This window comes from Anabrus simplex, chromosome 4 (assembly GCF_040414725.1).
Source record: "Anabrus simplex isolate iqAnaSimp1 chromosome 4, ASM4041472v1, whole genome shotgun sequence".
Taxonomy (NCBI): domain Eukaryota; kingdom Metazoa; phylum Arthropoda; class Insecta; order Orthoptera; family Tettigoniidae; genus Anabrus; species Anabrus simplex.
This window is the reverse complement of record NC_090268.1, coordinates 105575888-105597263: the sequence shown is the minus strand read 5'-3', so window position 1 is coordinate 105597263 and position 21376 is coordinate 105575888. Positions and strand designations below refer to the sequence as shown.

Here is a 21376-nt window from a genome sequence, read left to right as displayed (position 1 = left end):
GAATCTGTTGGGTTCCAAGAACCAAGCGAAAGAACCGAGTGGCTCGATGCGGAATGCGAAGAGGCCATCCAAACGACGACCAAAGCAAGGGACAAGACCTTACAAAGACCGACAACGTCAACATAAGAAGACTGCCATACGACCGAAAGAGAGTGATCCGAAGGAAGAAAGTACAGCGAGAGACAGAGCACCTCGAATCCGTCGAAGAGCTGTATTATAAGAAGAAGGCTCAAGCCATGTTCCAGGGAGCAAGGGAAACAAAGGAGGGATTCGCGTCCAGAACATCATACTGAAGGACAAGAAGGGTATTTTGGTTGGAGAGGAGAAGATCCTGTCACGATGGGCGAAGCACTTCGAAGAGCTCCTGAACACTGAGGAGGCAGAAGCAAGGGTCCCTGATCAGGTGACATCTGGCCAACCACCTACTGACAATGAGCATAAACCAGTCCCCGAAGTGACGAGGAATGAGGTGAAGGAGGCGGTCGACCTCGTGCGCAATAAAGGAGCACCAGAAGAGGACGGCCTACCTGCAGAGCTGTTCAAGTATGGAGGAGAAGAGCTTGTAGATAGCATGCACGCCCTATTCCGACCTGTATCGGAGAGCAAGGAGATGCCAAGGGATTGGAGCTCGGCCCTTAACTGTCCCATCTACAAGAAGGGTAACAAGACTGTGTGCAGCATCTATCGAGGAATCTCACTACTCAGTGTGGCCTAGAAGAAATTTTCGAAGGAACTCGAAGGTACTCGAACCCTTTGTAGAGAGGCAGGCGGGTGACTACCAGTATGGGTTTCTGTGCAATAGATCAACAACAGGCTACATACCAACCCTACGGTTCGTCCCTGAAAATTGTTATGAGTACAGCATCATTCACTATCTCTACGTTGACAACAAGGAGGCTTACAACAGTGTGGACAGGTCAAGGCTGTGGCAAGTGTTGGAATAGAGGTGTTGGTTCTTGTAGGCCTCGATAGATGCTGTACACTGTCTTGTCACCCTTCTTGTAGATGGGACAGATAAGGGCCGAGCTCCAATCCCTTGGCATCTCCTTGCTCTCCGATACAGATCGGAATAGGGCGTGCATGTTATCTACAAGCTCTTCTCCTCCATACTTGTTCTGATGACTGTGAGAAGTACCGAAACCAAAGTGAAGATTCAGGGGCAGCTCTCTACGGAGTTCGAAGTGCAGAGAGGGTTGAGGCAAGGCGACGCGTTTTAACCACTTGTTCAATCTCTGTCTGGAGCATATTATGCGTCAAATACCACTGAACCCAGGGTGTACCATTTGCAACAGAACCTTCCAGTACCTGGCCTTCGCGGGCGATGTTGTCCTGCTCGGGAGAAGTGCGAACTTCCTGATACCTGACGGAAAATCTGCAGCATATGAGTGAAGGATCACATCAGGACTTGCATATCAACAAGGACAAAACGAAGAACATGGTGAACACCCGAGACAAAGCAATATTTCACGGCATGAGTAGCCTGGAATATGCAGATGACACCTGTAAGAGAGTGGCACAGTTTACGTACCTGGGAACCCTCATGACTGTGGCGAGGGTGGAAGCTGTGAACAGGTGTTACATTGCCTTACAAAATGTGCTGAAGACTGCAACGCTGTCCAGAAGATTGAAACTCTCCGTACACCGGGTTATAATCCGTCCAATGAAGCTGTATACGTGCGAGACGTGGACCCTAAACGAGCGCGACAAGAAATTTCTACGGATGTGGGAGAAAAAGATCTTGAGGAAGATCTTCGGCGCGGTTCGCGATCGAGGAGAGTGGTGCATCAGGACCAACGAAGATGTATATGCTCTGTACTGTGACCTTGAGATAGTCGAAGTGGCCAAAAAAAAAAAAAAAAAAAAAAAAAAAAGGAGATTTCCTGAAGGCCAACGAAGACGGGAGATTCCAAGGACAAGATGGCTGGAGAAAGTCTCGAGAGATCGAGTTAGGAATCCAGGAATGGAGGAGAGCTCTGGACCGAAAGAAGTGGGCGAGTAGTATTGGAGAGGCCAGGGCCCTTCATGGGGTGTAGCGCCAGGAGAGTGAGCAAATGGGAAAGCGCTAGGAATGGGAAGGTAGCGACCGTGGTGTTAAAGAAGGTACAGCTCCAGCATTTTCCTGGTGTGAAAACGGGAAACCACGGAAAAACATCTTCTGGGTTGCCGACGGTAGGATTGGCAAGGCAGAACCATGGTGTCGCTCCTAATGTGGTACTAATCACAGGTACTGTAGAAGCCGGCAACGCACTAATCACAAACCTATTTTGTACCTGACATAGTGGTACTACGCGCAAGTAAAAGCGACCCATGGTGTTCCCCGCGTGGTGGTACTAAGCACAAGTAGTCTCATGGTTCTAATTTGATCATCCCTTGGTCGCCCCTTTTAGTCGCCTCTTACGACAGGCAGGGGACACCGTGGGTGTATTCTTCGTCTGCGTCCCCCACCCACAGGGGGTTTATATGAAAATAAGGAGCCTGGCACAAGTTAGTGGAAGCAATGCCAGGATTCAGCTATGGGCTCCGTTGGCGCCAACCCACGCTCCCAAGTTGAGAGTCCCTGGGACCCCTTTTAGTCGCCTCTTAAGATAGGCAGGGGATACCGTGGTTATTTTACCGCTCCCACCAACAAGAGGGTGTCAAAGCTCTGGCATTTACAGTAAATATGCTTTTAATCACTTCAGAAAAACGTACAGAACGGGGCTGTACAGTGGCCATTAGTGACGCAGTGGTGGTGGTGGTGGTGGTGGTGGTGGTGGTGGTGGTGGTGGTGGTGGCCGTTACTGTTTTAAGAGGAAGTGCAACTTGGCAACTATCCTCTTAATAGTAATCAGAGGAGAAAATGAAGAGGTCTGACCCTTCGTTGAATGAAGGGGAAAGGACCACCAAGGATGTGAACATGAAAGACTCCCTAGGCCTCGAAAACCTAATACCGATTGTGTTGGAAAAGAACAAGAGTTGACTAAGTAAGGTCAGACAGGTAGGATGATAGTGAAAAGCCTGGCGCGAGTAAATGGAGGAAATGCTAGACCCAGATACGATCCCGTGGCCGCCAACCCACGCTCCCAAGTTGAGATCCCATCAGGTCTTATCTCAGTCGCCTCTTACGACAGGCAGGGGATACCCATGCTGGTGAGGGTTGTCGGTGAGGCATTAGAGAAGAGCCTGCTCGCAAAGCAGACAGACGGCCAAAAAGAAAAGAAGAAGACATGCAGTTCGGTCGCTATCGCTTTTATCCTCCCCATTACTAACGCTACTTCACTGAAACGCTATATCTTTAACAGGTGGTCCTATCAAAATGAAAATGAAAATCAAAATGAATTCCTGCACTGTAAGTGTCATGTGTACTTTCTTCGTGTAATAAACTATTACCTGTTCCACAAAGGTTCTATTTCTGGGTTGAAAATATGTACCGGTAATTCTAAAAGAATTTACATTCAAATCTGAAAACAGAATTGCACTATCAGGGATAGTTTTCCATTAATCTGAACATATCATAAGTGGTATCATTGTTTGCGGCATATATGGTACTTTTATAAAAATAAAAGTAAATAGTTGGCAACATTAACTTTATTGTTTCTGATTCTTGTTCAGATTGTGTGGCATGTTAACCTCAAAATCACAGTGAGAATGAAACTATTTATTTGGCTTATTCAGATATACCGAGTGAGTATTTCTGTAAATATTCTCTTCTTTTGTATTTCTATTCGATGAAAATGAAAACCTACAACCTGTTTTCCTGTCTTAGACCGGGTCAGGAATGTAATGAATGAAACATATATAGACTAGTATTACAATGGGGTCGCCACTCCCAAGGTGATTATTAATGACTGATAGATGCTATGAAATGATAATGGAGAGTGTTGCTGGAATGAAAGATGACAGGGAAAACCGGAGTACCCGGAGAAAAACCTGTCCCGCCTCCGCTTTGTCCAGCACAAATCACACATGGAGTGACCGGGATTTGAACCACGGTATCCAGCGGTGAGAGGCCGACGCGCTGCCGTCTGAGCCACGGAGGCTCCTTCTATTCGATATGTTTGTATATATGATAAAGAAAAGCGAGCCTGGGTATGTTTCAAGAAAGTAACACAAAACTTCCTTGGAAGTAGAAGAGACCTGAAATATAAAGAGTTTGTGAAAGAAATGATCAAAGCTTATGAAGATTTAGGATGCAATGTGTCCTTGAAGATACGTTTCACGGACTCGCATCGATATTTCTTTCCAGAGAGTTGTGATGATGTATCAGATGAGCATGGAGAAAGATTTCGTAAAGACATAGCTACCATGGAGGAACGGTATGAAATGAAATGAATGCCCCCAAAGTCAACAGATTATTGCTGGAGTATAATTCAGGACAAGAAGGATGCCCAATACAAAAGGAAGAAATAAGGCATGAAACTTTGTGGCGGAAAATTTCTGTCCATATTTTCCTTTTTTTTTTTTTTTTATAAGCATTTATAAACATTCCTGTGAATGACTGTTAAAAACTAAGAACATTATGTGAGCACTTCAACTATCACATCCTGTTACTCTCCTAATCTTTATAGGATCCCTTAATAAAATTTCTGTCAGTATGTCTATTACTCCAAATTAAATTTATGTATATACAAAAATTAAATCTACTGTATATATTATAATGATATGAAAATATCATCATCATTATCTAAAGGCTTTGCCTTGTCGCTGCAACCATTGATCTATTCTCTCTGCGATCCTTTTCATCTCTCCATAACCTTGGCATCCCATCATCTCAACTACCTCTTCAATGATCTTCGGTGGTTTCCCTCTGCCTTTCTTTCCGATCACCTTGCCTTCGAACAAGTCCTATATGAAGTCATTATGCCGGAGAATGTGACCAAAAACTGACGCTTTTCTCCTTGTCATCGTTGTTATTAAATGTCTCTGGGTGTAAGAATTAAAAATCGGATTAGTCTTGAACTATCCCTAATGTATGAAAACTAAAAATAGATTTGAATTAAGCGTTAAAATATTATTATTATTATTATTATTATTATTATTATTATTATTATTATTATTATTTCGTGTGGCTATTTTTAGCCGAGTGCAGTCCTTGAAAAGCAGATCCTCCGATGAGGGCGCGCGGCATCTGCCATGTGCAGCTAACTGCGTGTTACTGTGGTGGAGGATAGTGTTATGTGTGGTGTGAGAGTTTCAGGGATGTTGGGGACAGCACAAACACCCAGCCCCCGAGCCATTGGAATTAATCAGTGAAGGTTAAAATCTCCGACACGGTGTGAAGCGAACCCGGGACCCTCTAGACCAAAGGACATTTCTCCTCCAGAAATAGGATTATTTTTTTTATTTTTTATTTTTGTAGAACAGTGTTATCAATTCAGACACTTGGAAACTCGCCTTAAAACCTTATTAAAAGTGTAACTTTCCTAGTTTTATTTCCAGGATGCCTTCAGTATGAATGTTTCTTCTCCTTCCGCCAAATCCCTCAACATAGGGTTGGTGTCAGCAAAAACATCCAGTCGTAACACTTGGCCAAGTCCGCACTAAGTGCCGACTGCATGAAGAAGAGGAAGAAGAAGAATCCTATTCTTGCCTCAAACAGCCCGACTGGCAAGAGCTCTCGCATACCGCCCAGGTAGTGGCGAATATAAGTACATGACTATGGAATGTTTTTAGAATGGAATTAACAGGAGTAACAGCAGTCCTGGAGACATCTTCCCCGCGGACTATATTTACAGCACAAATTTCACATGAACTCAACTATGTTTAAACCCTAGGTGCATCAATAAGCCAAACAATCCGAAACATGGATGACCTATAGATGCAGTTTTCTTTCTGGTTTCTCCACGAATTTGTGCTTGGCTACTATTGTACTCAATCAAGTCTCCACGATCTTCTATGATCCCGTGCGTGATATTCATTTCTTGGAAGTCTGCCTTAGTTTCTCCTAGTCAGTTTAATTTGACCTTCTTTGAGTTGATTACTTTAAATCTGTCGCTGTCCATTCTGTAGATATGGCCACAGAATTTCAGGCGTCTCTTGCGTACAGCATCAACGAACCTGTCAGTTAATGAATAGAGGTCCGCTGTTTTCCTCTTAATCCACATTCCATTTTCGCTCGTGGGACCATACATTTTCCGGAGAATTTTCCTTTCTTGCTTTTCATTTCAATTTCTATAATTTTAGAGTGACCTCCAAGGGATGGTTTCTAAGGCGTATAAAGCTTCCGGTAAAACAACTGTCTTGTAGTGTCGTATTTGGCTCTCTTGTAGTAATTCCACGTTAGTCTGTATGCCTTATGGAGTTTAGTGGCTCTTTCTATATTGGCCCTACTGTCTAGTCCCGGTGGTAGTATGATTTCTCCAAGGTATTTGAAGGAGGACAAATGTGAAACTGTGCAGTTTTCCATCAATAGCGGAGTTTTTTTTGCTATGTTGATGTAGATTTTCCATAAACTGTTTTTTTTTTTGTACGATATCTGGAGGCCTGCCTTTGATGCCATATTGTGTAATCTCTGCACGGCGTATCTGGTTTCATAATATATTATCATTATTTTTATCATTATCATCAACATTCGAGATACATCGAATATTTCATGTATGCAAATGCAGGAAAGGTTGAGCATCTGTGTTAGTTCTTCATGAGACTATGAAGATTAACTCACAAAAGAGCTTCCGAACTTGAAGTGCTCTGAAATGTGTTGTTTATGTTTTTAACGTCGAAGAGCTTTAGTTGAGACCGGAAGAAGACGGGAGAATCCTTTGGGCTTCATGTAGTCACTTACTGCACTTGATGAGCAAAAAGGAAGAGAAAAAAATTGAAGAAGCCTAAGCGAGCCGCCGAGAGCTCTGTGTGGGGTCATGATGACCTTGTGGAGCCAGTGCCGGGCTGGCGGGCTCCTAGCCTCAGTCGATCCGCGGTGTCTCGCACGAGAGGAAGTACTCTGTGGTGTGTGTTGTGTCTTTTTCGAGTGGCGTGGACTACGGCGGGATGTGCGCCAAGCTCAAGGCGCTACTGCTCCTCTTCTCGGCGGGTGTGGGCGTGGCCTTAGCCAACAGGTAGGTGAAAATAGATCGCTTTGTAGACACGCAACTTCCGGCTCTCCTCCTGGAGTCACGGTGTCTTCTTCTGCATTCGAAACAAACGACTTTGGAACAGTAAGTCCGTACGCGAGAAGCGCTCGAAAGATGCTTTTCATCTTCTGAAATCAATTGCAGGGAGTAATACAAATACATCTTGTTCACACTATCAAGCTCGAGGAATATTGACGAAAGTAGAGAATAATTTTTGAGGCAGTATCTTCTGTTATACATAGCGTAAAATAAATAAATAAATAAATAAATTGTAGTACGATTTGCAGCAATGGAAGAATAATAATCAAAACTAAAATTTACCGCTTGTTTATTATTATTATTATTATTATTATTATTATTATTATTATTATTATTATTATTATTGCTGCTAGTTGCTTTACGTCGCACCGACACAGATAGGTCTTATGGCGACGACGGGACAGGAAAGGGCTAGGAGTGGGAAGGAAGCGGCCGTGGCCTTAATTAAGGTACAGCCCCAGCATTTGCCTGGTGTGAAAATGGAAAACCACGGAAAACCAATGAATATTGAATTTTCACGACCGCATTGCAATCGAAACAGACTTTCAACGTATTAGGTCGTGTTACGTACATGTAGTACGTCTTGAAAAGATGTTAAGTACAGAACAAAAACGTCCAGCCGGACACCAGTGGGTTGTGGGTTCGGATCCCACTGATGTCCGGCTGGACGTTTTTGTTCTGTACTTAACATCTTTTCAACACGTACTACATGTACGTAACACGACCTAATACGTTGAAAGTCTGTTTCGATCACGGAAAACCATTTTCAGGGCTGCCGACAGTGGGGTTCGAACCTACTATCTCCCGAATACTGGATACTGGCCGCACTTAAGCGACTGCAGCTATCGAGCTCGGTATTATTATTATTATTATTATTATTATCCGCCTTTGTGGAGTAGTGGTTAGTATGAATAGCTGCCATCCCCGGAGACCCGGATTCGATAATTTGAAAAGTGGTGCGAGGGCTAGAACAGGGTCCGCTCAGCCTCGGGAGGTCAACAGAGTAGAGGGGGGTTCGATTCCCTCCTCAGCCATCCTCGAAGTGGACTTCCGTGGTTTCCCACTTCCCCTTCCGATCTTCCCATCTTCCCACAAGTCCCCTGTTCAGCATAGCAGGTGAGGCCGCCTTATCCCCCGCCCGAAAGTTTCATGCTCCAGGACACGGCCCTTGAGGTGATAGAGGTAGGATCCCTCGTTGAGTCCTAGTGAAAAACCAACCCTGGAGGGTAAACGGATCAAGATTATTATTATTATTATTATTATTATTATTATTATTATTATTATTATTATTATTATTATTATTAAATAAACCAATACTATGACTATAACGAGGGTTTTTTGTCTTTGTTTTTGGAGGCAAGAGACGCAGTGTAACTAGGTCAGTATGGTCCTTTAATGAATATCGTCACTATTCGAAAGAGGAGCGAACAATGTACGAACGAGTTGCATCTAGGAATGATGAAATTAAATTAAAATATAAGAGTCCAAAATTTTCTGTCCACTCATTTGAGACTCAACCAGCTGAAAGTCTGAGGATTTCGCTAGTGACTAAGGAAACAATCAACTTGTGAAAATTTAGATTTTATAATTCCACCTTTACAATACTGTAATTGTCTTTATTAAAAAGACTACATTAAATTACACTCGTGAAACATGTTTCGTCCTCTTATAGGACATCTTCAGTCACATATACAAATACATAACATTAAAAATAAGGCGAGGACACATTAAAATAAGTACCGGTGAATGCAAAGTCTTTGTATCCTGTGATGCGGCGTGATAGTGATTATAAATCGGGTTGCATTTTTTATCAATATTTATAAAGATGTTTTCTAAAATATTCCATAGTTTTCCTTTCTTACATAAATGGAGAATTTGAAGGTCTTGTTGTATGCCTGTGAATGTATGATTGGTATCGTCCATATGAGAACCGAATGCTGAGAATCTGCCGTACTTTGACGCATTAACATGTTCATTATACCTTATGTTAAAATTGCAGCCTATCTGTCCAATATAACTGGCGGGACACTGCTGGCACTTTAATTTGTAAACACCTGATTTCTGAAATTTGCTATTGCCGTTATTGATAGTGTGCTGATTGAAGAAAAGATGAGCGTTGTTATTGTTTTATAATTGACAATTCGTTGTTTTGAACAACAGTTTTAACATATGATTTTAATTGGACTTCATGCTTCATATCATGTTCACGCCGCACCATTTTAACATTGAAGACTGACAAGACGTTATCACGCCGCACCACAGGATACAAAGACTTTGCATTTACCGGTACTTATTTTAATGTGTCCTCGCCTTATTTTTAATGTTATGTATTTGTATTTGTGACTGAAGATGTCCTATAAGAGGACGAAACATGTTTCACGAGTGTAGTTTAATGTAGTCTTTTTAATAAAGACAATTACAGTATTGCAGAGGTGGAATTATAAAATCTAAATTTTCACAAGTTGATACTTTGACAATACGGGCTCTAATTTGAAATTTATAATGTGCAATAAGGAAAAAATTTTAGCCTCATAAACTGTGTGTTAGTTCGAGGGGGATTTATACCAAGGTGCGTGATAGGCGGGCGGCGTTGTCCCACGCTTCTCACCAATGCGTTTGCGTTTCGATTTCTGGCCAAGTTCCTGTTCATATTCCACGTAAATCTGGAGGTCCCGTGGCTATGATCACGATATCAACAATGTTATAAACCTTCATGCTTACTTTTATTTACTTTTTGTGTTTACACCATATTATGGATTTGTGTCCACTGAATCAGTTTTAATTTCTCTTTTCATTAATAAGACATTGATGACGATGAGGTACTAACCAGTAAATTTTGGAGAACTACAATTTACCCCCTGTTTATACATGTATTATTATTATTATTATTATTATTATTATTATTATTATTATTATTATTATTCAATCTGCAGAAGCCGGTCCCGTGGTGTAGGGGTAGCGTGCCTGCCTCTTATCCGAAAGCCCCGGGTTCGATACCGGCCAGGTCAGGGATTTTTACCTGGACCTGAGGCTGGTTCGAGGTCCACTCAGCCTACGTGATTAGAATTGAGGAGCTATCTGACGGTGAGATAGTGGCTCCGGTGTAGAAAGCCAAGAACAACGGCTGAGAGGATTTGTCGTGCTGACCACACAACACCTCGTAATCTGCAGGTCTTCGGACCGAGCAGCGGTCGCTTGGTAGGCCCAGGCCCTTCAAGGGCTGTAGTGCCATGGGGTTTGGTTTTTATTCAGTCTGCAGCGATAAGAATAGAGGGCTACGAAAAAGCAGCAGCAATCCAGAAAGGAGTGAAGCAAGGCTGCAGTTTGTACCCCTCTCGCTTTCAATGTTTATATAGAACAGGCGGTAAAATAAATCAAGGAGGAATTTCGAAATGGAATCACAATCCAAGGAGAAGAAATCAAAACTCTGCGATTTGCCAATGACGTTATTTTATTTGAGTCTGCAGAAGGTCTGGAGAAATTGCTGAATGGTATGGACACAGTCTTAGAGAAGCAGTACAAGATGAAAATAAATACTGTAAATCCAAAACAAAAGTAATGGAACGCAGTTGAAGTGAGGCGATGCAGCAAATATTAGATTAGGAAATGGAATCTTAGAGGAAGTAGATGAATATTGTTTCTTGGGTATTAGAATAGCTAATGATGGCAGAATTAAGGAGGAAATTAAATACAGACAGGCACAAGCAATGACGGCCTTTAGGAAAATAAATTTGCCCACTTCCAACATTGATGCAGGAATTAGAGAGACGTTCTTGAAGACTCGTTTGGAGCGTGGCATTGTATGTACTGTAAGTGAAACACTTACACTGTATTTCACAAAATACTTTTAATATATATGAAGAAATTTAAAAAGAAATGATTTTCTTTTTTGCTAGTTGCTGTATGTCGCACCGACACAGATACGTCTTATGGCGACGACGGGACAGGAAAGGGCTAGGAGTGGGAAGGACCCGGCCGTGGCCTTAATTAAGGTACAGCCCCAGCATTTGCCTGGTGTGAAAATGGGAAACCACGGAAAACCATTTTCAGGGCTGCCGACAGTGGGGTTCGAACCTACTATCTCCCGAATACTGGATACTGGCCACACTTAAGCGACTGCAGCTATCGATCTTGGTAAATGAAAATTTATTACAAAACGTTGTAAACCATTACTAAATTTTTAGATCCCAAGTGAAATATCCTATTCTAATAATTGTTTTAAGTATTAGCCTATATTAAATCTTAATTAGTATTCTGTTATTTTAAATGTGACGTGTATCACTGGAAGTAATTTTAAGCATAATTTAGCTAGCGTACTTTTTTGTTCTTTAACGTCTAAGTAATAATTGTCGTGGACTTTTTATTCGGACTCATGACCTGTTAGGTTCACAATAAATAAATAAATAAATAAATAAATAAATAAATAAATATAAACATGGACGATAACTAGCTATAGAAACTTTTGACATGTGGTGTTACAGAAGAATGCTGAATGTGAGATGGGAAGATCGAATCACGAATGGGGCCGATGACCTTCGATGTTTGGCCCCTTAAAACAACAAGCATCATCAAGCATCGAATCACGAATGAAGGGACATTGACCCAACCGCGCTACCACTCGCTCGGTCACATTTGTAATGACTGTGGCGTAAGACTATGTCCTTCCTGATGCCATGTGGTTTTCAGGGGATAATTCAACCCTAGGAACCTCTAGGACTTGAACCTCGGCGTCTGGGTAGAAATCCAGCTAACCACGTCCCCCCATGCTGACAATGACACTGTGGAGTAAATCGTTGCGAATCCGTAGAATGCATGCAACCAGTGCGTTGAATCAGTGGCCATGCAGATCCTCCACCATGAGTTCCGAAGTTGGATGGATTCAAACAGATCAATAGGCCATACTGTAATGATTTTCCGTTGTTCAGCCTTGGGCCCAATTCCCTGCCCATGTCTAGTACACTTCAATACAGATATGGACATTTAATAAAGGTTCCTCAATAATGCATATTATAAATCACCACCCTGTACAAACATGATCGTATCTCACCGACGGAGTTCGCTTTTGGTTTTGAAGGAGTGAACTTGTGTGATTTGTGCAGTAACTCGTTCTTGATTCACTGCTTATAGTGCAAGTTAAAAATCTGCTCTGAAAATGACCACATTTTAAAATTTATCCCTTGTTCATCATCTTCCTAGCGAGAGGCAGATTGTTTTCGCACCACTCGAAGATAAACTTTCAATCGCTTTCCAATAGACAAAGTGGTGGTGGTGGTGATAGATCTTTCAAAAGGAAGTACAGCTAGGCAAACAACCATCTTCTCTGAACAAATTAAATGGAAACAAAAACAAAAATTATAAGATTAATTTAAAAAAGAACTATTTTATTAAGCTGAAAAGGGCACACAACACTTGAAATTTAGAAGTCCTTGATTAATCCACTCTCACACACAAAGCGAATGACAAGATCAGCAGTAGTCGCGTCATCGGCTAGCATGAGTTTGAGTGCCTCCTGCAGGAGGAGGTTCCATCTTAGGCCGAAGAGATCCGCGCACTTTGACGATGTGGCCCACGGTGAATTCGGCACCACAACAATACACTGGAGGGCCTTCCCGCTTTAGGACGTAGCAGTGCGTAGATCTTCCACGGCCTATCCTCATCTACACTGGAGGGTTTTCCCGCTTTAGGAGGTATCAGTGCGTAGATCTTCTACGGCCTATCCTTATCTACACTGGAGGGTTTTCCCGCTTTAGGAGGTAACAGTGCGTAGATCTTCTACGACCTATATTCATCTACACTGGAGGGTTTTCCCGCTTTAGGAGGTAACAATGCGTAGATCTTCCATGGCCTATCCTCGTCCTACACAAAGCTACAACCTCTCTCCGTGCAGGCGGACGCTACACGTCAGTTGTCTTGTTAAATTCCTCTCAGCTTGTTGGCAGTTCGGATAGCTAGCCACTCCGATTCCCAGGACGCCAAGATGGTTCGACGTAGCTGAGAACAAATTTAATATCCCTAAAAGGTACATTCAGAGGTATAGGTGGTAAAAGTACCGCTTCTTTTGCAGCTTGATCCGCTTGGAAGCCACGCGAAAGTGATTCTGGTAATTAGTTCTGTGGTGTTCCCAACAACATTGTGCTTTCCAGACCTCAAAGGGAGGTGCTATATCCGTAGCCCATAAATGAAAATTGCTACTAACTAGAATAGATGACAAAGATCATGAAGAATAAAATATAGAGCAATAATATTTTAGACCTGTTATCGTGCTTCAGTTGCTTCACTGGTATTCACTTTCTCATTTTCCAAGAATAATAAAAAGCAACTACATCCATGTGATAAAGTTTATGAATCCGATTAAAATTTGAGAAACGTAATGAGTTTCTCTTGAAATGGATACCAGCAGAAAGGTCATTTCAGTCTCTTAATGCAATCACAGCCACATGTATTAATTCTGTGATTCTTATCGTTGAACTTCACTCTCAGCGATAATAGGGCATAGTGTCAAACAAAAACATTTATTTTTCCCTTATAGCTTGGGCAGTTTCCTTACAACAACAAGGACAAAAACAACAGCAGCAGCAACAAAAACAACAACAATAATAATACACTGGGGAGAAAATATCCAAACACCATGAAATAAGGAGTGTAGAATACGGAATTTTTGGCAATATACACTGACTGACAGAGCAAATGCAACACCAAGGAGGAGTGGTCAGAACTTTATGCCAATTGCAGGGTAGACTGACGTCACTGAGGTATGCTCATGATGTGAAATGCGCCGCTGTGCTGCGCACGTAGCGTACGATAAATGGGACACGCCGTTGGCGAATGGCCCACTTCGTACCGTGATTTCTCAGCCGACAGTCATTGTAGAACGTGTTGTCGTATGCCACAGGACACGTGTATAGCTAAGAATGCCAGGCCGCCGTCAACGGAGGCATTTCCAGCAGACAGGCGACTTTACGAGAGGTATGGTGATCGGGCTGAGAAGGGCAGGTTGGTCGCTTCGTCAAATCGCAGCCGATACCCATAGGGATGTGTCCACGGTGCAGCGCCTGTGGCGAAGATGGTTGGCGCAGGGACATGTGGCACGTGCGAGGGGTCCAGGCGCAGCCCGAGTGACGTCAGCACGCGAGGATCGGCGAATCCGCCGCCAAGCGGTGGCAGCCCCGCACGCCACGTCAACCGCCATTCTTCAGCATGTGCAAGACACCCTGGCTGTTCCAATATCGACCTGAACAATTTCCCGTCGATTGGTTGAAGGAGGCCTGCACTCCCGGCGTCCGCTCAGAAGACTACCATTGACTCCACAGCATAGACGTGCACGCCTGGCATGGTGCCGGGCTAGAGCGACTTGGATGAGGGAATGGCGGAACGTCGTGTTCTCCGATGAGTCACGCTTCTGTTCTGTCAGTGAGTCACCGCAGACGAGTGTGGCGTCGGCGTGGAGAAAGGTCAAATCCGGCAGTAACTGTGGAGCGCCCTACCGCTAGACAACGCGGCATCATGGTTTGGGGCGCTATTGCGTATGATTCCACGTCACTTCTAGTGCGTATTCAAGGCACGTTAAATGCCCACCGCTACGTGCAGCATGTGCTGCGGCCGGTGGCACTCCCGTACCTTCAGGGGCTGCCCAATGCTCTGTTTCAGCAGGATAATGCCCGCCCACACACTGCTCGCATCTCCCAACAGGCTCTACGAGGTGTACAGATGCTTCCGTGGCCAGCGTACTCTCCGGATCTCTCACCAATCGAACACGTGTGGGATCTCATTGGACGCCGTTTGCAAACTCTGCCCCAGCCTCGTACGGACGACCAACTGTGGCAAATGGTTGACAGAGAATGGAGAACCATCCCTCAGGACACCATCCGCACTCTTATTGACTCTGTACCTCGACGTGTTTCTGCGTGCATCGCCGCTCGCGGTGGTCCTACATCCTACTGAGTCGATGCCGTGCGCATTGTGTAACCTGCATATCGGTTTGAAATAAACATCAATTATTCGTCCGTGCCGTCTCTGTTTTTTCCCCAACTTTCATCCCTTTCGAACCACTCCTCCTTGGTGTTGCATTTGCTCTGTCAGTCAGTGTATTTGTCGAGGTAACACATTTAATTGATTAAGAGTATAAGACTACAGGTTGATATCCGCGCGAGAAAAGCCATCGCAAATGTGCCATGCTGGTCCATTAATAACCGGTATAGAATAATCACCTGCCTGTTGAATGCAGACGTGCATGCATTGTGTCGTACAGGTGTCGGATATCAGCTTGTGGGATGAAGTTTCATGCCTGTTGCACTTGGTCGGTCAATACAGAGACGATTAATGCCGCTTGTGGATGACGCTGGAGTTGTCGTCAAATGATGTCCCATACGTGCTCGATTGGGGACAGATCGGGGAATCGAACAGGCCAAGGCAACATGTCGACACGCTGTAGAGCACGTTGGGTTACAACAGCGGCATGGGTGCGTGCATTATCCTGTTGGAAAACAGCGCCGGGAATACTGTTCATGAATGGCAGAACAACAGGTCGAATCACCAGACGGACGTACACAGAGGATTCGATCCCGGGATCCCGACCGCTTTTCAAGCCCGTAGATTTCGGGATTACGTTTTTGGGATCCCGGGATTTTCGGGATTGACATCATTTTTAAAAAAGTTGTAAAATAGACTGCGTGAAGTGAAACTCTCAGTGCGTTATTTTTGCGTCTTTTCGGTGTGTAAATACCTGTTCTCGTTTAGCGCATGAGTTCGTCCCCTATGTGCGTGAAAGTCTGACCACAATGCGTGCATTAGTACATTACCTCTCCCGTGTGAGTGAGATGAGTGAATGCCTTCTTGAAATTTAGCGTCAAAAAGGCGCTTATAGCTTTGAATAATCCAGTGCAGTTGGAAGAGTCCGATTTCGAGCTCATCGATGAAATCATTAATGTCTTGGCTCCAGTCAAATTAACTGTAGAAGCACTCTGTCGCACTGATGGGTATTTATGCACAACGGGTGCTGCCCTAAAATTTCTTTTTAAGCAGTTAAATGACAATAGCTCCGAGTTGGCTTCCAAATTCAAGATACATTTACAAAAGCGCATGAAAGATCGCCGAAGAAATGAGTTGAATGGCGTATTTTGCTACCTACAAAATCCTCATAGTGACAATGTGGCGTTGGCGTTCGATGATGAAATAAAGCGTACATTTTCAAGTCTGAACAAAGTCCTGATAAAAAACAAATTGTTTCCTTAATTGAGAGATTAAATGGTAAAAAAAAAGACGAAGAGGAAGAACAAAATATGCAAGTCGAGCCTACAAATACAGAAAAAAGTGACTTGACGTTCAAAGAAAAACTTCAGCTGGAAATAGAAAACAGCATGAAAATTATGTCTCCTGAAGCATTAAATGAAAATGAATTTTCCAGAATTGTTAAGAAAGAAATGACCCTATGCGAGTCTTCAAATTCTACTCGGAGCTATAACCTAGAGCAGGCTTGTAAGTATTTACTAACGATTCCTCCAACTTCCATCGAACCTGAACGCGCTTTTTCATCAGCTGCATATATGTGCAACAAATTGAGAAGCAGGTTTGGTGATGAGAGACCGGACGCGTTGTTATTTCTCAGATCATATTTTCGCAATTCGAACTAGAATGTTGCTATTAAATTAGTTTTCTTTATATTTACGAGAAATGTGAAATGTGACTGGTTAATGTTTCTTAAAATACTTTTTGCTAAGAAACTTTCTACCTACTTATTATATTGTTACATGAAAGTCGTCTATTTAGTCTGTGTTCAGAGAGATTTTTGTTAATTTCCAAAGTTTATTTTCATAGTTTGTTACATAAGGGTTTTTTAACTTTATGTAAGTTTAAAGAGATCTCACTGATTCTTGGAAAATAATAATTTTAACATAGAGACTGAGTGATTTTACACCTGGTTAGTCTGACTCTAAGTCTGATTAGTTAGAGTGATTAGATTAGCTAGGTGTATACCGTAAAATATGTTTATTTTGTCTAAATTTCGATTTGCTAATTCAATAGCTGATTTCTGTGAGAATATCTTATTTTTTATTAGCAACTTTCAATCCCGGGATAATCCCGGGATTCCGGGACTGACCAAGTGTAATCCCGAAATACCGGGATTAGAAATAAGGGGCGGGATCGAATTCCCTACGTACACATCTGCAGTCAGGGTGCGTGCGATAATCACAAGAGTGCCCTTGCTGTCATAGGAAATTGCTCCCCAGACCAGAACTCCCGGTGTAGGTCCAGTGTGTCGACGCTGTAGACAGGTGAAATGCAGGCGCTCACCTAGCCCCCTTCTAACCAACACATGGCCATCACTGACACCAAGGTAGAACCGGCTTTCATCGAAAAACACAACGGACGTCCAATCCATCCTCCAATGAGCTCTCGCTTGACACCACTGAAGTGGCAGACGGCGGTCGTTTGGGGTAAGTGGAGCTGTATCGGAGCTGCACTTCAAGTAACCGATGTCGAACAGTTTGTTGCGTCACTGTGGTGCCAACTGCCGCTCGAATTGCTGCTGCAGACGCAGACCGCTGCGCCACAGCCATACGCCGAATACGGCGGTCCTCCTCCTCGGTGATGCCACGGGGACGTCCGGAGCAGGGGGGTGACACTTCATAGGGAGCGTCCGAAGCAGTTCTGAGATGGGCCAATCGATCTCCGCCAACTAATGAAAACTAAAATTCTCTTTTAGAGGGTTAATTTAGAAGACAGAGGTTGGCATTACACATTCAGTTGCGTGGTACAGCAAATTCAAAACACAACACGGTTATCGTTGCGCGCGAATGGACCTTGGTCGTACGGTATGTAATAGTGCTTGTTAGACGAAAATTTGTTGAGATTCTTTCGCATTGAACGAGATTTTTGATCCAGTTTTTTGAGAGTATGGTGTGAAATTATAATTATGCGCGTTCTTAGTGTGAAGAAATAGTATTATGATCATGAACGTACTTCACATTGAACTACCTAGCTGTTGCGAGTAAACGTCTGTGTGATTGTGCTTCTTATCTGTTGTTTGGAATAAATAAATTCAAAATATAAACTGTGTGCATTATGCTGTATTTTACTTTCATCCTTTCCTTCTCGTGTTTTCCATTCCCATACATAAAAGTCGTGGGAAGGGTTCAACGAACGAACGAAAGAATGAGGTTATGTTAGATCGTGATTTAGGCAAGTATGGGCGTTTTGGGGTTTTATATGAATTGCGTTAACATTTTCAGTAATCAATGTTGCATTTATCACTTAATAGATGTAAATTTACATTAAAATGTGAACGGTGAAACAACGATACAAGCTAGCGTTATAACAGTATTGCCAACATACAAATACGGTAATTGCAATTTACTTTTCAAGTAAAAGACACGAGAGAAGCTTTAGATACAACTTTCCTACCGAAATACAATCATTATCTCTATCACAATTAAAATTTTAACAAAGTAACAACTATCATCGTGTTTACTACGAGGTACTATCGTGGGATTTATTTCCTTATGTTGGCAGAGAGTAAGTGGCCACTATAGCTTCCATGACCTGTTTTCTCAGCCAACTTTATTATACAGGAGTGACGGATCTATTTCTCTTATAGGATCCTTGGTCCGGAGCGCGTCTTCTTGCGAGCAAACCTTCTCGTGACCACTCCTGCTAGCATGCATGCTAGTGATGGGTAGTTCGCGAACGAACTAGTTCTCGGGAACTACTTCACTCCCACGAACTAAGAAGTGTTTACTCGGCTCTCGAGAACTACTTCGCGAACTGTAGAACTTCACGAGTGTGAAGGGAACGGGAAGGAACTTGTTGGCGGATGAACTACTTCAGCGGTTGCAGAGTGCTCTGGCGGGAAAATTACACATTTTAAAGTAGTTCGCGAAGTAGTTCGTAAAGTAGTTCTTTCTTGGGAGCGAGAGTGTTGGAGTCTGACGTTTAGCGCCACCGGCGAGAAAAAGTTGACCAACGCTCAGATGTTCTAAATTTGTTTGTCAGGGGATGAAGTCACCACCAAGAAAAGTGTGCTCTTGCGATAACAGATCAGCGTTTAAAACATCTCATTTTCAAGTCGACAAAATTTCACAGACATTTTTATTATCTTTGAAAAGAAATAGATTTTTTCTATACATTCCTGAGGGTTTGGGGGCGGGGGAAGAGAGTGTGAACTGACATTACCGGTAATAGGAACGTTCATTTCTGTAGCATCCACGAATGTTATAGAGAAGTGCACCTGCGTGCTACCTGTTGTCCACTTTGTGTACTTCCTCGTTCTGGAAAGCTCGCGAAGCGATGAAGCCTTGTATGAAGGGAATGAGAAGGAACTTGTTCGCGGACGAACTACTTCAGCGGTTGCAGAGTGCTCTAGCGGGAAAGTTAAACATTTTGAAGTAGTTCGCGAAGTAGTTCGTGAAGTAGTTCTTTCTTGGGAGCGAGAGTGAATGAACTAGTTCCCACAGGTGAACTGCTTTTTCCCATTACTAATGCATGCACAGTGGAGATATACCCGCCAAGTCGTTATGCAATAGCGCGGAAGGAAAATCCACCTTCACGACGCCCTATTATACGGTCTCGTTCAACCGCAATGAGCTGTTGCTATTGGCCTCTTCGTCGTCGTAAAGGCATTTTTTAGCCACTCACAGTCACTCCGTCCAATCTCACAGGTAAGTAACGCTCTCGCACAGTACAGCCCGTATTTAAAGCAAACTTGGCGTGCAACGTTATGGGGCCGCTACTAGCGTCACGATAACGCGATTTGCGGAAAATTTTAATCAACGTCATTTTTCAGATGTATAAACACTCCTACCAACGTTCGTTAATCTAGCACAACCCCTTCTTGGTATTTGGATATTTTTCCGCCGGTGTAATTGGTGGTGGTTATTGTTTTGAGAGGAAACGTAATGATCCTCTATTAACAGTAATCAGAGGGAAAAAGTGGAAGGGGCCCGACACTTCGAAAAATGAAGGAATATGCCAAAGAAAGACAAGGGTCACGAAGGGCGTGAAAATGGAAGACTCCCTAGACCCCAAGGGAAGTCCGATAGGGCAGATAAAAGTGAGGAGTCTGGCACAAGTGAGTATAAACAATGCCAGGAATCAGCTAAGAACCTCGTGGTTGCCAACCTACGCTCCCAAGTTTAGCTCCCTTGGGGAAAATATAATAACAATAATAATAATAATAATAATAATAATAATAATAATAATAATAATAATAATAATAATAATAATAATAATAATATCGAGATGCCGGATTTTTTCCGACAGGAGTTCTTTTACGTGGAGATAAATCTACCGGCATGGCGCTAACGTCCACCGGACTGAGTTAGGATCAGAAAGTCAGCGCCTTATCCGTCTGAGCCACAGAGAAATCGGAACTCTATTGCGCGGGGCGACCTATAAGTTAGTATTAAACAATTATGTTGGATAAACATCCAATGTGTAACCGCCCGGCTTCTTGGCTGAATTGCCAGTGTAGTGACCTCCGATTCATAGTGTACTGGGTCAAGTTCCCGGCTTTGCCGGGCATTTTAGCCCCGTTTGGTTGATTCGTCTAGCTCGCCTGGTCGTTGTGATTGTTCACCTGCACACAACACACCTCACTACTAACCACCACAGAAACACGAATAGTAAATACATCCCTCCACATGGGATTGGCGTCAGGAAGAACAGGCCCCAGGGGCTCTGAATTTTGGAGCGTGGGTTGGCGACCACGGGGCCCTCAGCTGAGTCCTGGCATTGCTTCCACTTACTTGTGCCAGGCTCCTCACTTTCATCTATCCTATCCGACCTCCCTTGGTCAACTCTTGTTCTTTTCCGACCCCGACGCTATTAGGTTTGCGAGGGCTAGGGAGTCTTTCATTTTCACGCCCTTCGTGGCCCTTGTCTTCCTTTGGCCGATATCTTCATCTTTCGAAGTGTCGGATCCCTTCCATTTTTTCTCTCTGATTAGTGTTAAAAAGAGGATGGTTGCCCAGTTGTACTTCCTCTTAAAACAATAATCACCACCACCACCACCACTCAGGAAGAACAGCACCGGGCTGAGTAGCTCAGACGGTTGACCCCAACTTGGCAGGTTCGATCCCGGCTCAGTCCGGTGGTATTTGAAGGTGTTCAAATACCTCACCCTCGTGTCGGTAGATTTACTGTCACGTAAAAGAACTCCTGCGGAACTAAATTCCGGCACCCCGGTGTCTCCGAAAACCGTAAAAGTCGTTAGTGGGACGTAAAGCAAACATTATTATTATTATTCAGGAAGAACACACGGTCGTAAAACAGGGCTTAATTCACATTAGCAAACC

The 21376-nt window shown here is 43.3% G+C and overlaps 2 protein-coding genes across 2 annotated transcripts in view; one reads left to right on the top strand and one right to left on the bottom strand.

Annotated features, from left to right (window-relative positions):
• pre-lola-G overlaps nucleotides 1-21376 on the bottom strand; it is a 63888-nt gene that overhangs the window by 12397 nt on the left and 30115 nt on the right. The gene's annotated exons all lie outside the window — the stretch shown is intronic.
• Nucleotides 6906-21376, top strand: part of LOC136871665 (alpha-2-macroglobulin-like protein 1) — a 261707-nt gene continuing 247236 nt past the window's right edge. The window contains exon 1 of the mRNA XM_067145159.2: nucleotides 6906-7034. Coding sequence (XP_067001260.2) covers nucleotides 6967-7034 — 68 coding nt within the window. The 5' untranslated portion in view covers nucleotides 6906-6966. The remainder of the gene's footprint in view (nucleotides 7035-21376) is intronic.